Source organism: Chiloscyllium punctatum, chromosome 12 (genome assembly GCF_047496795.1).
Source record: "Chiloscyllium punctatum isolate Juve2018m chromosome 12, sChiPun1.3, whole genome shotgun sequence".
NCBI lineage: Eukaryota > Metazoa > Chordata > Chondrichthyes > Orectolobiformes > Hemiscylliidae > Chiloscyllium > Chiloscyllium punctatum.
Window position 1 is genome coordinate 36,393,050 of NC_092750.1, and position 17,349 is coordinate 36,410,398.

Consider the following 17,349-nt stretch of genomic DNA (forward strand, 5'->3'; position numbering starts at 1 on the left):
GTTGGTCAGTGGACGGTAATGGAATGTTGGGGTGCAGGCGATTGCATCTGAAGTCTTAAAAGAACCTTCGCTAACACTCAGCTTTAGAGGGTCATTTGTGGTGGAAAAGGCTGAGGGAATGATTTGCTGGACATCCATTCCACCTACACTAGAAGCCTGTAGAATCTCTGCACATAAATCACATGAGCCATGATAGGTTTTTTTGAGTTATTAAGTAAGTTATATCTTCTAAATATTGATTCATGTGTGAAATAGTCAGTGTAGCATAACTTGGTTACATTATTCTTACAATGGAAATCTTTGCAAGTTACATAACTTATTTTTCTTGAGTTGATAATTTTCTATTATCACTGCTTTGGCCACGTATAGCAATAAATCACTACCTTTGCGACACGATCATACACCTCCATGGCAAGGATCCATTTGCATAAACCTTCTGCTGCAGATGAGGCTTTAACCACTTTCTGTGGGTCGAAGTCAGGATTGGTGAGGTATTCAGTACGTATTTTCTGCATAACAGCAACCTGTCCAAGGGAAAAATGTAATGGCTCACATTCTATGACAACATTCATATGACAATTGACTAATGTAAAACATTTAAATAATGAACATATGCAAAAATGGACAAATAAAACTTACTGGAATATTATCTTTGTCATACTCTCTCAAATCTCTCAGGAAATTCATGTCACCCAGCAACTTCTTGCTAGGACCCCAGTAATCTAAGATCTTGAAAATAAACCAAGTGGAAACATTTTAATAATTCAACGTCTACTTTCATATCCAGGTTTTTGCGCTAGGAAAGAGGTGAAAATGAATTTTATCAAACAAATTTTATATGTAATTAATCTTAACTTCCAACTCTCCATTGTCCAAACCATTATGACAAATCACTAAAGGTTCTTTGAATATTCTTTGATTTGTCTACACAATATCCTAAAATACGAGACAATATCACACAAATAAATATAATCGTAAATATAATACAATATAATACAAAAACAGCTTGCTTGCAAATGGTGTCCTTTGTCTGGAGTATTTACTTCAATGTCTTGTTGTTTTAGATTTTACCTTTTCTCCTCTTCCAGAAGGATCATTGATTTTTTCTGGCTTGATGAGTTTCATGACACAAATAGCAGCCATCACAAGTTTAACTCCCTGCGGAGGGTTCTTCATTGACTTAACAATTGTGATGTCAGATGGCTAAAGTGCAAATTGAAAAAAATATATTTCTGTACAGTTACTGGTGTTTAATCAGACATTTGCCTTATAATGTTTAAATGCAATAAAAGTAAAACTCAACTTATACTTCCAAAATATGCTGTGGTTCTGTTCGCCGAGCTGGGAATTTGTGTTGCAGATGTTTCGTCCCCTGTCTAGGTGACATCCTCAGTGCTTGGGAGCCTCCTGTGAAGCACTTCTGTGATGTTTCCTCCGGCATTTATAGTGATTTGTATCTGCCGCTTCCGGTTGTCAGTTCCAGCTGTCCGCTGCAGTGGCCGGTATATTGGGTCCAGGTCGATGTGCTTATTGATTGAATCTGTGGATGAATGCCATGCCTCTAGGAATTCCCTGGCTGTTCCCTGTTTGGCTTGTCCTATAATAGTAGTGTTGTCCCAGTCGAACTCATGTTGCTTGTCATCTGAGTGTGTGGCTACTAAGGATAGCTGGTCGTGTCGTTTTGTGGCTAGTTGGTGTTCATGGATGCGGATCATTAGTTGTCTTCCTGTTTGTCCTATGTAATGTTTGGTGACAACGGAACGAGGACATGCCGCAACCCAAAGGACTAGCCACACTACCATATTTCAAGAGCATTTCCGAACTGACAGCCAGACTACTGCGACCACTAGGACTCATAACAGCACACAAACCAACAGCCACTCTCAGACAACAACTCACCAGGACAAAGGACCCTATACCCAGCATAAGCAAAACCAATGCAGTGTACAAAATCCCATGTAAGGACTGCACAAAACACTACATAGGACAAACAGGAAGACAGCTAACAGTCCGCATCCATGAACACCAACTAGCCACGAAACGACACGACCAGCTATCCTTAGTAGCCACACACTCAGATGACAAGCAACATGAATTCGACTGGGACAACACTACTATTATAGGACAAGCCAAACAGAGAACAGCCAGGGAATTCCTAGAGGCATGGCATTCATCCACAGATTCAATCAATAAGCACATCGATCTGGACCCAATATACCGGCCACTGCAACGGACAGCTGGAACTGACAACCGGAAGCGGCAGATACAAACCACTATAAATGCCGGAGGAAACATCACAGAAGCGCTTCACAGGAGGCACCCAAGCACTGAGGATGTCACCTAGACAGGGGACGAAACGTCTGCAACACAAATTCCCAGCTCGGCGAACAGAACCACAATAATGAGCACCCGAGCTACAAATCTTCTCACAAACTTTGAACTTCCAAAATATACTTCTTTATAAAAATAATACATTCCATTTTTCATCAAATCTGCTGCCACTGACCTATATTGGCAACACTGTAAGTTTAGAACTCTGATCCTTGAATTTAAATCTCTGTATGTTCTCATTCTTCCCTATCTCTGCAAACTGATACAGTCCTATAATACTGCAATCATTTTATTGATTATACCTCTGAGAAGCATTTTGAGACATCTTCTTCGTTTGTTATCCAATTTGCTATCAAATTTTTGTTCAAATTATGCAGTCTCAGTGTTTTTATTGACAATTACACCAATTAAAGAATGCTGCTTTTTCAAAATGTATTCTACCCACAGATTCATAGTTTTCCAAAGCCACATTGGTAATCAAATATTTGGAGTAGGATAGATTTACAAGCTGGTCCATTCCCATCTGTAAACATTCTAAGTTCTTTGGCAGTACTTAGCGATGACCCACAGTATGCAGAGAAAACACGCACAGAATATTTGAAAAGTGGCAAAATATCCCTTGCACCATTTCTTCACGAAGAATTTAAGAATGCTGCTTGTAAGTCTAAGAATCTGCACTTTGTGAAAACCTAAATCAAATACTCTTTCATATTTGGAGTTTGCCACTTTTGGTTTACATCTCATTTTCAGATGGAAGTTGATACTTATCTCAATTATGAGCCCTTTCAAGTCTTCCAATTCTTATTTGCTTGCCATTTATAATTAACAATTGTTATTTTATGAAATAATTAATTCCTTCAAGTATATGCATAAAACTCATCACTTTTTAAAGACTACTAAGCTCCAAATTACATTTTAGAAGATCATACTAAAAGACAAAGTTCTTTGCTATGTCGATCTGAGATACCTTCAAAGTATCCAACGCAGAAAGTGCAGCTTCCAGAGCTGGAATAGCCTCAGCTAGCTCACTCTCACATTCATTCTTCAAAGCCTGGGCTTCAGTTGCTTTCTCAGTAGCTGCTTCTTCGTCTACTTTTACAACTTTGCTCTTTGCCTCCACCTCTGCAGATTCTACCTCGATGACCTTGAGAAATAAACAATATGAATACAGATTTACGTTTTTCAATTGCTATTAAGAAACTATCATTTACCAAAAACATCAAACAGTTTCAAATTTTAAGATATTTTAAGATATTTCTGGACCTATACATCTTTCACCACTGCAGTAATTATGACACAATCCAAAAAAAGGACCGATGACCCTAACAGGGTGGCCAAAGTAAGTAACTACTGTAAGTTTACATCCTTTACAACAGATAGTGTCTGCTTTCTCTTTCCTTCCATTGTCTTTCATTGTCAGCATCTAGAGATTAAAGAAATATACATTGCAAAAGATTATTGCTGTAAAGACTTTGCTTTACAAGGATTCATTGCTTTAGAGACAATGCACCTATCATTATTAAAATCAAAGGGTGAATCTATTTATTTAGGACAAATGTCTTCACAATTCAGGTTCTAAGAATAGTATCATTTCCAATTCCAGATGAAAACCTGGTCCATATTCAGCAACTGAGGAAGGAACATCATTACTAAAAATCTAAAGCCTGTATTATTTTCCTACTCTGGAAATCATAAGCAAACAGTAGGTGAAGGCTTTGAAAGGCTAGATAGGACTTCCAAAGACAGCATAGTAAAAACATAGTATATTTAACAAATGTAACTATGACCATATGTTTTCTTAATGGACTAGATCATGCTTATGCATTTTAGCTTTTATTCAAAGGGTAATGCTGCCATTTATGTAGCTTTACAAGTCCTGTATTGTAGGGATGAACCTAAAATTTGCTGGGTTAATTGAAATGAAATGAGAAAATTTTTAATAATCTTGCTCTGTTAAAAAATCAATTGGTTAGATAATGACCTGATGATTAGAAAGGTTGCTGCTCTTAACGCTACATTCACCGAAGAGCTATGTGTGTATACAACTCAGGAGGAGATGAATTGAACTGGTGACATAGTGTGTTTGGGCTGAAGTTGTGTTTATTAAAGACACAGGGAACTAGATGATAATCTGACTATTTGTCAGCTAAACAGGATATTTGATCATAAAATTGTGTTGTGTAAATGTCATGCAATTGAGGTAATTTGACCTGAGGTCAAAGTTTATTAAAGCTGAGAGATAAGCCTCTTTCTAGGGTAAACAAGCAAGTCCCAATGAGCAATTGATCAAACCAGCCATGGTAGATGACACATTTGTGATCTAAAATTGCGAGCTAAAAGTGATCATTTTGTTGAATAGTAACAAAGTTTGAATACATAGGCTGCATATATGGAAAAGGGTAAAAGAAAGCTTGCCTTACAAAGATTGTTAGCTGGCTCAGAACAGGGTTGTCTGATCAGAGACTGGAGTTTGAGAAGGAGCGGCTGACCATGTTTCAGTCTGTAGTCAGACATGTCCATGTAAACTGAGTCATTTGTGATTGTAAGTATTATATGGGTAAACTTGTGAGGTATTAATATAATTGCAGTATTTTTGTTGTACATCTTGCTTTAACAAATAACAATTGGATACATTCTGTTGTCAGGACTGCCGAGGTAATTGATATCCAGACTTAACCTGATGGACCAGGGAAAGTAGGAATAAAAGCCTACAATGTTTCGCATTGTATCTAGTGCTTTCCAAGAAAGCAACAACTCTGAGGACCACCTAGGCACTTCCAGATCAGAATCTGTTAGGGTATCAGATTTCATGAACAAATTCATGACCTGGAGACATTCATTTTGGAGAGAGATTTTCACTAAATCTTAGATGTTTTCACGTTGTGAGGCATTGGGTGCTGATAAATATCTATACCTGGATGTATAAAAGTAGCAGGGTGCTGTTAGCTGGAACCCTAGGGACTCAAATCACAGAAAGCAATTTTCAAAACAGTTCAGTAGTTAAGGTAAATAAATCTAAAATCAGTCTGTGTAATGGAGATAGTTAATAAGTATCAGAAGTCCAGTATTCACATCTGCATCAAGCATGCACCATGAACAAATGGCTCAAGCCTATTTTTGAAGTTGCCAATAAAGTCGGTCTTTCTTTAGTTTGAGGCCCAAAACAGCAGCCTTCTTACCTGGAAAAGGGGATATACTGTGGGATAATGGTTATCATTTTCAGATCACTTCTCACTATATACAAGTTTTTTAGGCTGCCATCTTCTGTCCTGAAAAGTGCCCAGTCCACCTCAGATTACTCTGGAAGGGTAAAACAGCTCAAATCTTTGAGCAACAGGTGAAAGCTGTTTCACACTGCTATGTAGTAACAACATGAGTGGTATTGGCTATGAACAGCACCTTGTCATCAGGTCAAAAACATTTTTCCTATCACACAAATAGGTAACTTGGAATATGAATTTCATTGCCAGTTTAATGCTGGTGTGCAGGCCATACATCTCAAATACGTGTGAATCATATCAATCAACATATCCATTGGCTGTTCACACAGGCAAGGTTCTGACTGTACTCAACCAACTGATGCTTGTAAAACTCAGAACACTGTGTCCAACATTAGATGTGATTCTTCATTTCCACAATATATGATGGATAATATCATGTGTGTGAATAATTATACTAACAACCAGTTTTGGATTGCCCATTGGATTTGCAGAGCAGCACACTTGTAAGTAGTGGAAGTTACATGTTTCAATACACAGGGTCTGGTCTTTGCAGACAGAAAGAACACAGGCAGACATTGTGCCCATTTCAAGTTAACAAAATAGATGACAGCCATTCTCTGGTTCAATTCTCAGGGTATACCTTGACTAATCAGAATCAATCTTGCTTGTTTAAAATTTAAATAAAGTTTTACAGTTATTCTTTGATCCTTATAAAACTAGTCCATTCTCTATGGCAGCACCTCCACCAATCAGAGTCCACTTGCCAACCAATCATCATTCTCCTCAGATAGAATATATTTTCACGCTTCATTGGTACTTACAATAGGATTCTTGTGAATAATCCTAATGAATGCAAATTAAAAAGTTTTGACAAAATGTGTCTTTTTCTAGCAATACTTCTTCAATTTTGTTGGAGCTACACTCATCTAGGAAACTATTTGATTGATGATTTGTACCTTGTAGATGATGGACAAGCTTTAAGAAATCAGAATTCCTTGTCTTGAACATGCTCTAGTAGCTATTGTTTCCATATGACGAGTATTAGATTAGATGATTAGATTACTTACAGTGTGGAAACAGGCCCTTCGGCCCAACAAGTCCACACCGCCCTGCCGAAGCGCAACCCACCCATACCCCTACATCTACCCCTTACCTAACACTACGGGCAATTTAGCATGGCCAATTCACCTGACCTGCACATCTTTGGATTGTGGGAGGAAACCGGAGCACCCGGAGGAAACCCACGCAGACACGGGGAGAATGTGCAAACTCCATATGGTAAATTCATATGGTAAATTCATATTCATATGGTAAATTTCAATTTCTGGTCTATAGCAACTCCCAGAAAGTTAAAACTGGGCGATTCAGAATTGTTAATGCCATTAATTGCCAGGGGTGACGGTTGAATTTTCTCTTGTTGGACGTGAGCATGGCCTGGAACTTGAGTTGCACAAAGGGGTGGCATAGTGACTCAGTAGTTAGCACTGCTGTTTCACAGTGCCAGGGACCTGGGTTCGATTCCAGCCTCGGGTGACTGTCTGTGTGGAGTTTGCGCATTCTCCGCCTGTCTGCGTGGGTTTCTTCTGGGTGCTCCAGCTTCCTCTCACAGTCCACAGATGTGCTGGTTAGGTGAATTGGTTATGCTTAAAAAAAAAACCCATAATTTGTATTCAGGGATGTGTATTTCCTCTCGGATAAATACAGAGTAGTAGGGGAATGGATCTGGTGGGTTACTCTTTAAGGGGCGACACGGTGGCTCAGTGGTTAGCACTGCTGCCTCACAGGGCCAGAGATCCAGGTTCAATTCCCTCTTCAGGGCAACTGTCTGTGTGGAACATAGAACATTGAAAAATACAGCGCAGTACAGGCCCTTCGGCCCTCGATGTTCCACCGACTGAAGCCTACCTAACCTACACTAGCCCAATAACCTCCATATGCTTATCCAATGCCTGCTTGAATGACCATAAAGAGGGAGAGTCCTCCACTGATACTGGCAGTTCATTCCATGAACTCACAACCCGCTGAGTAAAGAATCTACCCCTAACATCTGTCCTATACCAACCTCCCCTTAATTTAAAGCTGTGTCCCCTAGTAACAGCTGACTCCATACGCGGAAAAAGGTCCTCACTGTCAACTCTATCTATACCCCTAATCATCTTGTACACCTCTATCAAATCGCCCCTAAACCTTCTTTTCTCCAATGAGAACAGCCCCAGGTGCCTCAGCCTTTCCTCATACAATCTTCCTACCATACCAGGCAACATCCTGGTAAACCTCCTCTGCACCTGTTCAAGTGCCTCCACATCCTTCCTATAGTATGGCGACCAGAACTGTACACAATACTCCAGATAAGGCCGCACCAGAGTGTTATACAACTGCAACATGACCTCAGGACTCCGGAACTCAATTCCTCTACCAATAAAGCCCAGTACACCATATGCCTTCTTCACAGCACTATTTACCTGGGTGGCAACTTTCAAAGATCTGTGTACATGGACACCAAGATCCCTCTGCTCATCCACACTACCAAGTAGCCTACCATTAGCCCAGTAATCCATCTTCTTATTACTCCTACCAAAGTGAATGACTTCACACTTAGCTACATTGAACTCCATTTGCCACCTTTCTGCCCAGCTCTGCAACTTATCTATATCCCACTGTAACCTGCCACATCCTTCTTCGCTGTCCACCACTCCACCGACTTGCGTATCATCCGCAAACTTGCTCACCCAGCCGTCAAGCCCCTCCTCCAGGTCACTTATAAAAATGACAAACAGCAATGGTCTCAAAACAGATCCTTGTGGAACACCGCTAGTAACTGCACTCCAAGATGAACCTTTACCATCAACTACTACCCTCTCTCTCCTTCCAGCCAGCCAATTCCTAATCCAAACCTCTAATGCACCCTCAATGCCATACCTCCATAATTTTTGCAGTAGCCTACCATGGGGTGCCTTATTGAACGCCTTGCTAAAATCCATATACACCACATCTACTGCTTTACCCTCGTCCACTTCCTTGGTCACCTTCTCAAAGAACTCAATAAGGTTTGTGAGGCACGACCTGCCCTTCACAAAACCATGCTGACTATCCTTGATCACATTATTCCTATCCAGATGTTCAGAAATCCTATCCCTTACAATTCTCTCTAAGACTTTGCCCATAACAGAAGTGAGACTCACTGGCCTATAGTTACTAGGGCTGTCCCTACTCCCCTTCTTGAACAAGGGGACCCCATTCGCTACCCTCCAGTCTTCTGGCACTATTCCTGTAGACAACAACGACATAAAAATCAAGGCCAATGGCTCTGCTATCTCCTCCCTAGCTTCCCATAGGATCCTAGGATAAATGCCATCAGGCCCAGGGGACTTATCTATTTTCACCCTTTCCAGTATTCCCCAGACCTCTTCCCTATATACCTCAGAGCCATCCATTCTAATCACTTGTGACTCAATATCCACATCAGCAACAATGTCCTGTTCCTGAGTAAATACTGATGAAAAGTATTGATTTAGTGTCTCTCCAATCTCCTCTGCCTCCACGCACAACTTCCCACTACTATCCTTGACTGGACCGATACCTACCCCAGTCATCCTTTTATTCCTGACATACCTATAGAAAGCCTTAGGGTTTTCCCTAATCCTACCAACCAAGGACTTTTCATGTCCCCTTCTTGCTGCTCTTAGCTCTCTCTTTAGATCCTTCCTGGCTACCTTATAACTCTCAATCGCCCCAACTGAACCTTCACGCCTCATCTTTACATAGGCTGCCCTCTTCCCTTTTACAAGGGATTCCAATTCCTTATTAAACCACGGCTCCCTCACAAGACCCTTTCCTCCCTGCCTGACTGGTACATACTTATCAAGGATTATCAAGGACACCCAATAGCTGCTCCTTGAACAAGCCCCACATATCATTTATGTCCTTCCCTTGAAGCCTATTTTTACAATCCACACATCCTAAGTCATGCCTCACCGCATCATAATTTCAGTTTGCACATTCTCCCTGTGTCTGCATGGGTTTCCTCCAAGTGCTCTGGTTTCCTCCCACAGTCCAAAGATGTGCAGGTCAGGTGAATTGGCCATGCTAAATTGCTGTAAGTGTTAGGTGCATTAGTCAGGGGTGAATGTAGGGGAATGAGTCTGGGTCAACACCCCCTCCCGTTCTGCCGAGGACATGCAAATCCTGGGCCTCCTCCACCACCACTCCCTCACTACCTGATGCCTGGAGGAAGAACGTCTCATCTTCCATCTCAGAACCCTTCAACGCCAGGGCATCAATGTGGACTTCACCAGTTTCCTCATTTCCCCTCCCCCACCTTATCCCAGTTCCAAACTTCCAGCTCGGCACCATCCTCATGACCTGTCCCACCTGTCAATCTTCCTTCCCACCTTTCCGCTCCATCCGCCTCTCTGACCTTTCACCTTAACCCCTTCCTCCAATCATCTATTGCACTCTCAACTACCTTCCCCCTTGCCACACCCCCTCCCATTTATCTCTCCACCCCCGAGGCTTCCAGCCTCATTCCTGATGAAAGGCTCCTGCCCGAAAGGTCGATTTTCCTGCTCCTCGGACGCTGCCTGACCTGCTGTGCTTTTCCAGCACCACTCTACTCTTGCCTGCATTTGGATACAGGCCAATTCATTGTCTGAGAATTGGCGAATGATGAATATTGTGCAAACATGAGTGAACATCACCATAGACACTTTCTATCACTTAATCAATGATTGAGAGTAGACTACTGGGGCAGTAATTGGTGCAGTTGTATTTGTCCTGCTTTTTGTAGACAGGACATACCCAGGCAATTTTCCACATCGCCAGCTTGATGTTGGTATTGTAACTATACTAGAAGAACTTGGCTAGAGACACATCTAGTTTTCCTCTACAAGTCTACAGTACTATTGCCAGAATGTTGTCAGGAGCCATGACCTTTGCAGTATTAGCTCAGTGAAGCAGAAGAGGTAGAATCAGATGAGGTCAAATATGGCTAGAGGAGGCCAGAGACAGGGAAGAATGAAGCCGTGCAGAAATTTGAGAACGAGGATGAGGATTTTAAGATTGAAGCACTGGCAACATATGTTAGCAAACACAAGGCTGATGGATGGGTAAAAGATTTTGACAATAAAGCATGTTGTGAAGATAAGAATGGGTAGATATGGAGTGACTTTATATAGTCTGTAAACTACTACTGAAAACATAAATGGGTATGAATTATTTCTCCTTTTCTTTAACTGTTGACTGTCCTGATTCATCTTCGGTTCTCTCTATTTTCTGTTGTAGTATTAGATTTTCTTCTTAATGTCTTACAATGTGTTAGGGATGCCCATAACTGTACAGGACAAAATGGCCAATGGTTGCCCATAACTAATGCTGCAGAATAGAGCTGACAGTAAATTACTCAAGGTTGCTGAATGTGCATAAGACATATAATAACATTTTGCATTTGATTAAGGTAGGCTTAAGTAGAAGAATAGCAGTTCTGTACAATGTGCATGATTTAGAGATCCCGGTGTTGGACTGGGGTATACAAAGTTAAAAATCACACAACACCAGGTTATATTCCAACAGGTTTAATTGGAAGCACACTACCTTTCAGAACGCCACTCCTACTCTGTACAATGTGCATAAGACATAGTTAAGAACATCTCAATAATCAATAATTATAGATATAGATTCTGAATTAGTTATGGATCCACATATATACTAAGATCACTAAAACCAGTTTCAGACAGTAAAAGCAATCATAGTGTCATGGAACTGTAAAGCATAGATACAGACTCTTCGGTCCAACTCGTCCATGCCAACCAGATCCTAAATTAATTTACTCCTATTTGTCAGCATTTGGCCCATATCCCTCTAAATCCTTCCTATTCATATATCTATCCAGATGCCTTTTAAATGTTGTAAATATATCAGCCTCCACCATTTCCTCTGGCAGTTCATTCCATACACGCACTTCTGTGGAAAAGTTGCCCCTTATGTCCCTTTTAAAACTTTCCCCTCTACCTTAAACCTATGCACTCTAGTTTTGGACTCTGCCAACTTGGGGAAAAGACCTTGGCTATCATCCTTTCTAAACCCTTCATGATTTTATAAACTCCTATAAGTTCATCTCTCAGCCTCTGACACTCTAGGGAAGACAGCCCAAGCTTATTCAGCCTGTCACTATAGGTTAAACACTCCAACCCTAGCAACATGCTTGTAAATCTTTTACTTACCCTTTCAACTTTCACAACATCCTTTCAATAACATAGAACACAGAAAATAGAACAAAAAACCATATAGTACAGTACAGGCCCTTTGGCCCTTGATGTTGTGTTGACCTGTGAAACCAATCTGAAGCCCATTTAACCTACACTATTCCATTATCATCCATATGTTTATCCAATGACCATTTAACTTCCCTTAAAGTTGGTGAGTCTACCATTATTGCAGGCAGGGCATTCTACACCCTTACCACTCTCTGAGTAAAGAGCCTACCTCTGACATCTGTCCTGTACCTATCAGCCGTCAATTTAAAGCTATGTCCCCTCGTGCTAGCCAGCACCATCTGAGGAAAAAGGCTCTCACTGTCCACCCTATCTAATCCTCTGGTCATCTTGTATGTCTCTATTATTACATCTCTTAACCTTCTCTCTAAAGGAAACAGCCTCAAGTCCCTCAACCTTCCCTCATGAGACCTTCTGTCCATAGCAGATCCTGGTGAATCTTATCTGAAGCTTGCCATAGCTTCCACATCCTTCCTATAATGCGATGACCAGAACTGTACACAATACTATAAGTGTGGCTGCACCAGGGTTTTGTACAGCTGCAGCATGACCTCATGGCTCTGAAACTCAATCCCTCTACCAATAAAAGCTAACACACCGTGCGCCTTCCTAACAACCCTATCAACCTGGGTCGCAACTTTCAGGGATCTATGCATGTGGACACTGAGATGTCTCTGCTCATCCACACTACCAATAATCTTACCATTAACTCAGTACTCTGTATTCCTGTCACTCCTTCAATGTGCGATCTTCTGACCTGTCACATGTTTTTTCTTTAATGTTGATTCTATCTTCAAAATGTCTAGCTAACCATAGATGTGGATCCATCCCTTACAGTCATAGACTCAGAGATGTACAGCATGGAAACAGACCCTTCGGTCCAACACGTCCATGCTGACAATATCCCAACCCAATCCAGTCCCACCTGCCAGCACCCGGCCCATATCCCTCCAAACCCTTCCTATTCATATACCCATCCAAACGTCTTTTAAATGTTGCATTGTACTAACCTCCACCACTTCCTCTGGCAGCTCATTCCACACATGTACCACCCTCTGTGTGAAAAAGTTTCCTCTTCGGTCTCTTTTATATCTTTCCACTCTCACCCTAAACCTATGCCCTCTAGTTCTGGACTCCCCGATCCCAGCGAAAAGACTTTGTATATTTATCCTATCCATGCCGCTCATGATTTTGTAAACCTTTATAAGGTCATCCCTCAACCTTCGATGGTCCAGGGAAAATAGTCCCAGCCTCTTCAGCCTCTCCCTATAGCTCAAATCCTCCAACCCTCACAACCCTTTCAAGTTTCACAACATCTTTCCGATAGGAAGGAGACCAGAATTGCACACAATATTCCAACAGTGGCCTAACCAATGTCCTGTACAGCCGCAACATGACCTCCCAACTCCAGTACTCAATACTCTGACCAATAAAAGAAAGCATACCAAACTTCCTCTTCACTATCCTATCTACCTGTGACTCCACTTTCAAGGAGTTATGAACGTGCACTCCAAGGTTTCTTTGTTCAGCAACACTCCATGGGACCTTACCATTAAGTCCATAAGACCTGCTAAGATTTGCTTTCCCAAAATGCAGCACCTCACATTTATCTGAATTAAACTCTATATGCCAATTCTCAGCTCACTGGCCCATCTAGTCAAGATCCTGTTGTAATCTGAGGTAACCTTCTTCGCTGTCCACTACACCTCTAATTTGGTGTCATCTGCAAAGTTACTAACTGTACCTCTTATGCTCGCATCCAAATCATTTATGTAAATGACAAAAAGTAGTGGACCCAACACTGATCCTTGTGGCACTCCACTGGTCACAGGCCTCCAGTCTGAAAAACAACTCTCCACCACCACCTTCTGTCTTCTATCTTTGAGCCAGTTCTGTATCCAAATGGCTAGTTCTCCCTGTATTCCATGAGATCTAACCTTACTAACCAGTGTCCCACTTACTCATTGCAATGTATCTGTGCTGTATGTTCTGAGATATCCCCTTAAATGTCTGCCAGTGCATTTCTATTGAGCTATCCTAGAACCTAATTTGCCTGGATCTGGAAAAGACTCCTTTTAAAAGGATGAAGCAAGTTCAATAAGAATTTTGAAAATTGAATTGGTTAAATGCATTTGTAGGGCATGGGAAAAGAAGCGTGAAGTTAACAAAGGCATGATCAGCCAAATTACCTCCTGTGTTGGATCATTATTTATCTTATGATTCTGTGATCTGAGTCAAGAGCATACAGAGAAGTGTACACACAATTTTCTTGGTCTATAAATCTTGAGAAGTCTGTTTATTTTTAAGGAAAACATTAGAAAATGAATTCCCCTGTTAAAGTTTTATTTTCTAATTGGGTGACTAAAAGCAACAACAAAAATCTGGATATATGCTATAATTACAATGTATATCTCCATGCAGGCAAAGCAATATCAATCTTCAGTAATGTAGGAAGTGCCTTTCTCAAGCAGTATCTGAGATATTTTACTAACTCACTTACTGTGACAGTTTAAATTAGAGGAAAGACTGAGGACATAGACCATTGGAGTTAAAAAAAAACCATCTTGATTTCATTTAGATCTTGCTCCAGCAAGCTTTTTAAGGAGATGGTTATTTTCTTTTGTCTCATAATTTTGGAGCAGCAGATATTTCCACTCTAGCTTATTACTTTAACAGTACTAATGTTCCCTTGAAACATTCCTAATACAGACTCTGATGTGCTAATGACTGATTTTCACTTTGACTTACCTGCATCATATGAGCATTTTCAACTTTGGCTATTTCCAATTTTGGCTGCAGCTCCATCAGTTCTAACTTCATTTCACCCACCTATAAAAAAAGCAAAACATTAAATACTCATTTCAATTTAAATGCACAATTATTGTGGTAAGTCTGCTCGAGTTTCACATTGCAATAAAAAGCATTTATTTCTAAGAAAATAAAATTTCTTATGTATTCAGTGCCAAATCCAATGAATATTTCATCTAATGGAATATCGAATAGCGCAATCATAAATGGTCCCTTATTTTGATATTGTGAGTGGCAAACCAGGAAGCCATCAATTTTTGATCTGTGCTGAGTTATACGATATCAGTTAGGGAAGCGATGGGTGCTATGTAGGCTTCTGAGGTATTGGGTTAAGGAGGCGGCATAACCATGCAAGGTTTCCATTCCAGATTACTTTCCAATGGTTTTCATATTTGTCAAGGATCACCTGTGATATTGCCAGCAATTGAAAAACCTTTTTTAAATTCACTTATGGGTCCTAGGCATCACTGTCTGGTTAGCATTTATTGCCCATCCCTAGTTGAGAAGGTGCCTTTTGAACAGCTGCAGTCCATACACTGTAGGTTAACCCACAATATCCATAGGAAGGGAATTCGAACAGTGAAGGAATACCAATATACTTCCAAGTCAGGATGATGATGTTCTCATGTATCTGCTTCCCCTGTCCTTCTAGATGGAAGTCATCATGGGTTTGGAAGGTGCTGTCTAAAGATCTTTGGTGAATTTCTGTAAAGCATCTTGAACATGGTGCACACTACTGCTACTGAGTATCAGTTGTGGAGTGAGTGAATACTTGTAGATATGGTCCAATCAAGTGGGCTCCTTTGTCCTGAATAGTGTCAAGCTTCTTGAGGTTTGTTGGAGCTGCACTCAGCCTGGCAAGTGGAGAGTATTCGAGCTCACACCTAACTTGCACCTTTCATATGGTGGACAGACTTTGTGGAGTCAGGAGGTGAGTTATTTGTCGCAGTATTCTTAGCTTCTGACCTGCTTTTAAAACAACAGTGTTTATGTATAAAATCCAGTTGAGTTTCTGGTCAATGATATCCCCAAGGATGCTGATGATAGGGGATTCAGTGATGGTAAGTCCACTGAAAGGAAAGGGGTGATGGTTAGATTGTTTCTGAGAGAGATGGCATTTGTGTGGTGCAAATGTTACTTGCCATTTGTCAGCCCAAGCCTGGATATTGTTCAGATTTTGTTGCATTTGAACATTGACTGCTTCAGTATTCTGAGGAGTCTTGATTAGTGCTGAACATTGGCAAACATCCCCACATCTGACCTTATGATGGAGTGAAGGTCATTGCTGAAGCAGCTGAAGATGACTGGACCACAGGCTCTACCCTGCAAAACTCCTGCAGAGATGTCCTGGAGCTGACATGACTGACTTCCAACAACCATAACCATTTTCCTATGTGCCAAGTATGACTCCAAGCAGTGGAGAGTTTGGCCCCTAATATCCATTGATTCCAGTTTTGCTAGGACTCCTTGATGCCAAACTCAGTCAAATGCAGCCTTGATGTCAAGCTATCGGTCTCACCTCATCTCTGGAATTCAGCCCTTTTGACTATGTTTGAACCAAGGCTGTAATAGATTAGGAGCTGAGTGGTCCTGGCAGAACCCAAACAAGGTGTCACTGAGCAGGTTACTGCTGAGCAGGTACTTCCATTACTTTGTTGATGATTGAGAGGAGCCTGATGGAACGGTAATTGGCTAGGTTGCATTTGTCCTGCTTTTTGTGCACAGGACATACCTGAGCAATTTTCCACATTGTCAAGTAGAAGAGCTCGGCTACTGGAGTGGCAAGTTCTGGAGCACAAGTGTTCAGTACTATAGCTGGAGTGTTGAAAAGCACCATAGATTTTGCAATATCCAGTGTCTCCATTTCTTGATATCACATAGAATGAATCAAATTAGCTGAAGACATTTGTGATGCTGGGGATCATTGGAGGAGGCCACAATGCACCCATGCAGTACTTCTGGCTGAAGATTGCTGCAAATGCTTCAGGAATGCTTTTGCACTGACATGGTGGGCTTTTCCATCATTGAGGAAGGGGATATTTGTGGACCCTCCTCTTCTACTGAGTTGTTTAATTGTCCGCCAGCATTCACGATTGGCTGTGGCATGACTAATCTTGGGTTGTTGGTTGTTGGGATTGCTTAGCTCTATCTTGGCATACAAGTTATCCTGTTTCGTAGCTTCACTAGGTTGACATCTCATTTTTAAGCATGCCTGGTTCAGCAACACTCCCTAGGACCATATCATTAAGTGTATAAGTCCTGCTCTGATATGCTTTTCCAAAATGCAGCACCTCACATCTACTTAAATTAAATTCCATCTGCCACTCCTCAGCCCATTGGCCCATCTGATCATGGTGCTGGAGTACAGTTCTGCTCTATTAATGGCCCACAGCAAGGATACCCAGTCTTGAGTTGCTGGATCTGTTCAAAGTCATTTCCATTTAGCATGGTGATAATGCCGACAACATGATGGAACATATTCTCTATGTAAATGTGGGACTTTGCCTCATACCATCATAGGCAGATGCATCTGCAGTTGGCAGATTGGTAAAGATGAGGTCAGGTATATTTTTCCCTCTTGTTGGCTCTTTCCCTACCTGCTGCAGACCCATACTAGCAGTAATGTTCTTTAGAATCTGACCAGCTTGATCAGTAGTGCTGCTGCTGAGCCACTCCTAGTGGTTGACTTGAAAAATTCCACGCAGAGTAAATTTTACACC

At 41.2% G+C, this 17,349-nt stretch overlaps 1 protein-coding gene across 1 annotated transcript in view; it reads right to left on the minus strand.

Annotated features, from left to right (window-relative positions):
- Nucleotides 1-17,349, minus strand: part of dnah12 (dynein, axonemal, heavy chain 12) — a 278,731-nt gene that overhangs the window by 63,342 nt on the left and 198,040 nt on the right. The window contains exons 48-52 of the mRNA XM_072582341.1: nucleotides 14,570-14,650; nucleotides 3,299-3,475; nucleotides 1,072-1,203; nucleotides 640-729; nucleotides 384-524 (exon numbers count right to left, since the gene is read on the minus strand). Coding sequence (XP_072438442.1) covers nucleotides 384-524; nucleotides 640-729; nucleotides 1,072-1,203; nucleotides 3,299-3,475; nucleotides 14,570-14,650 — 621 coding nt within the window. The remainder of the gene's footprint in view (nucleotides 1-383; nucleotides 525-639; nucleotides 730-1,071; nucleotides 1,204-3,298; nucleotides 3,476-14,569; nucleotides 14,651-17,349) is intronic.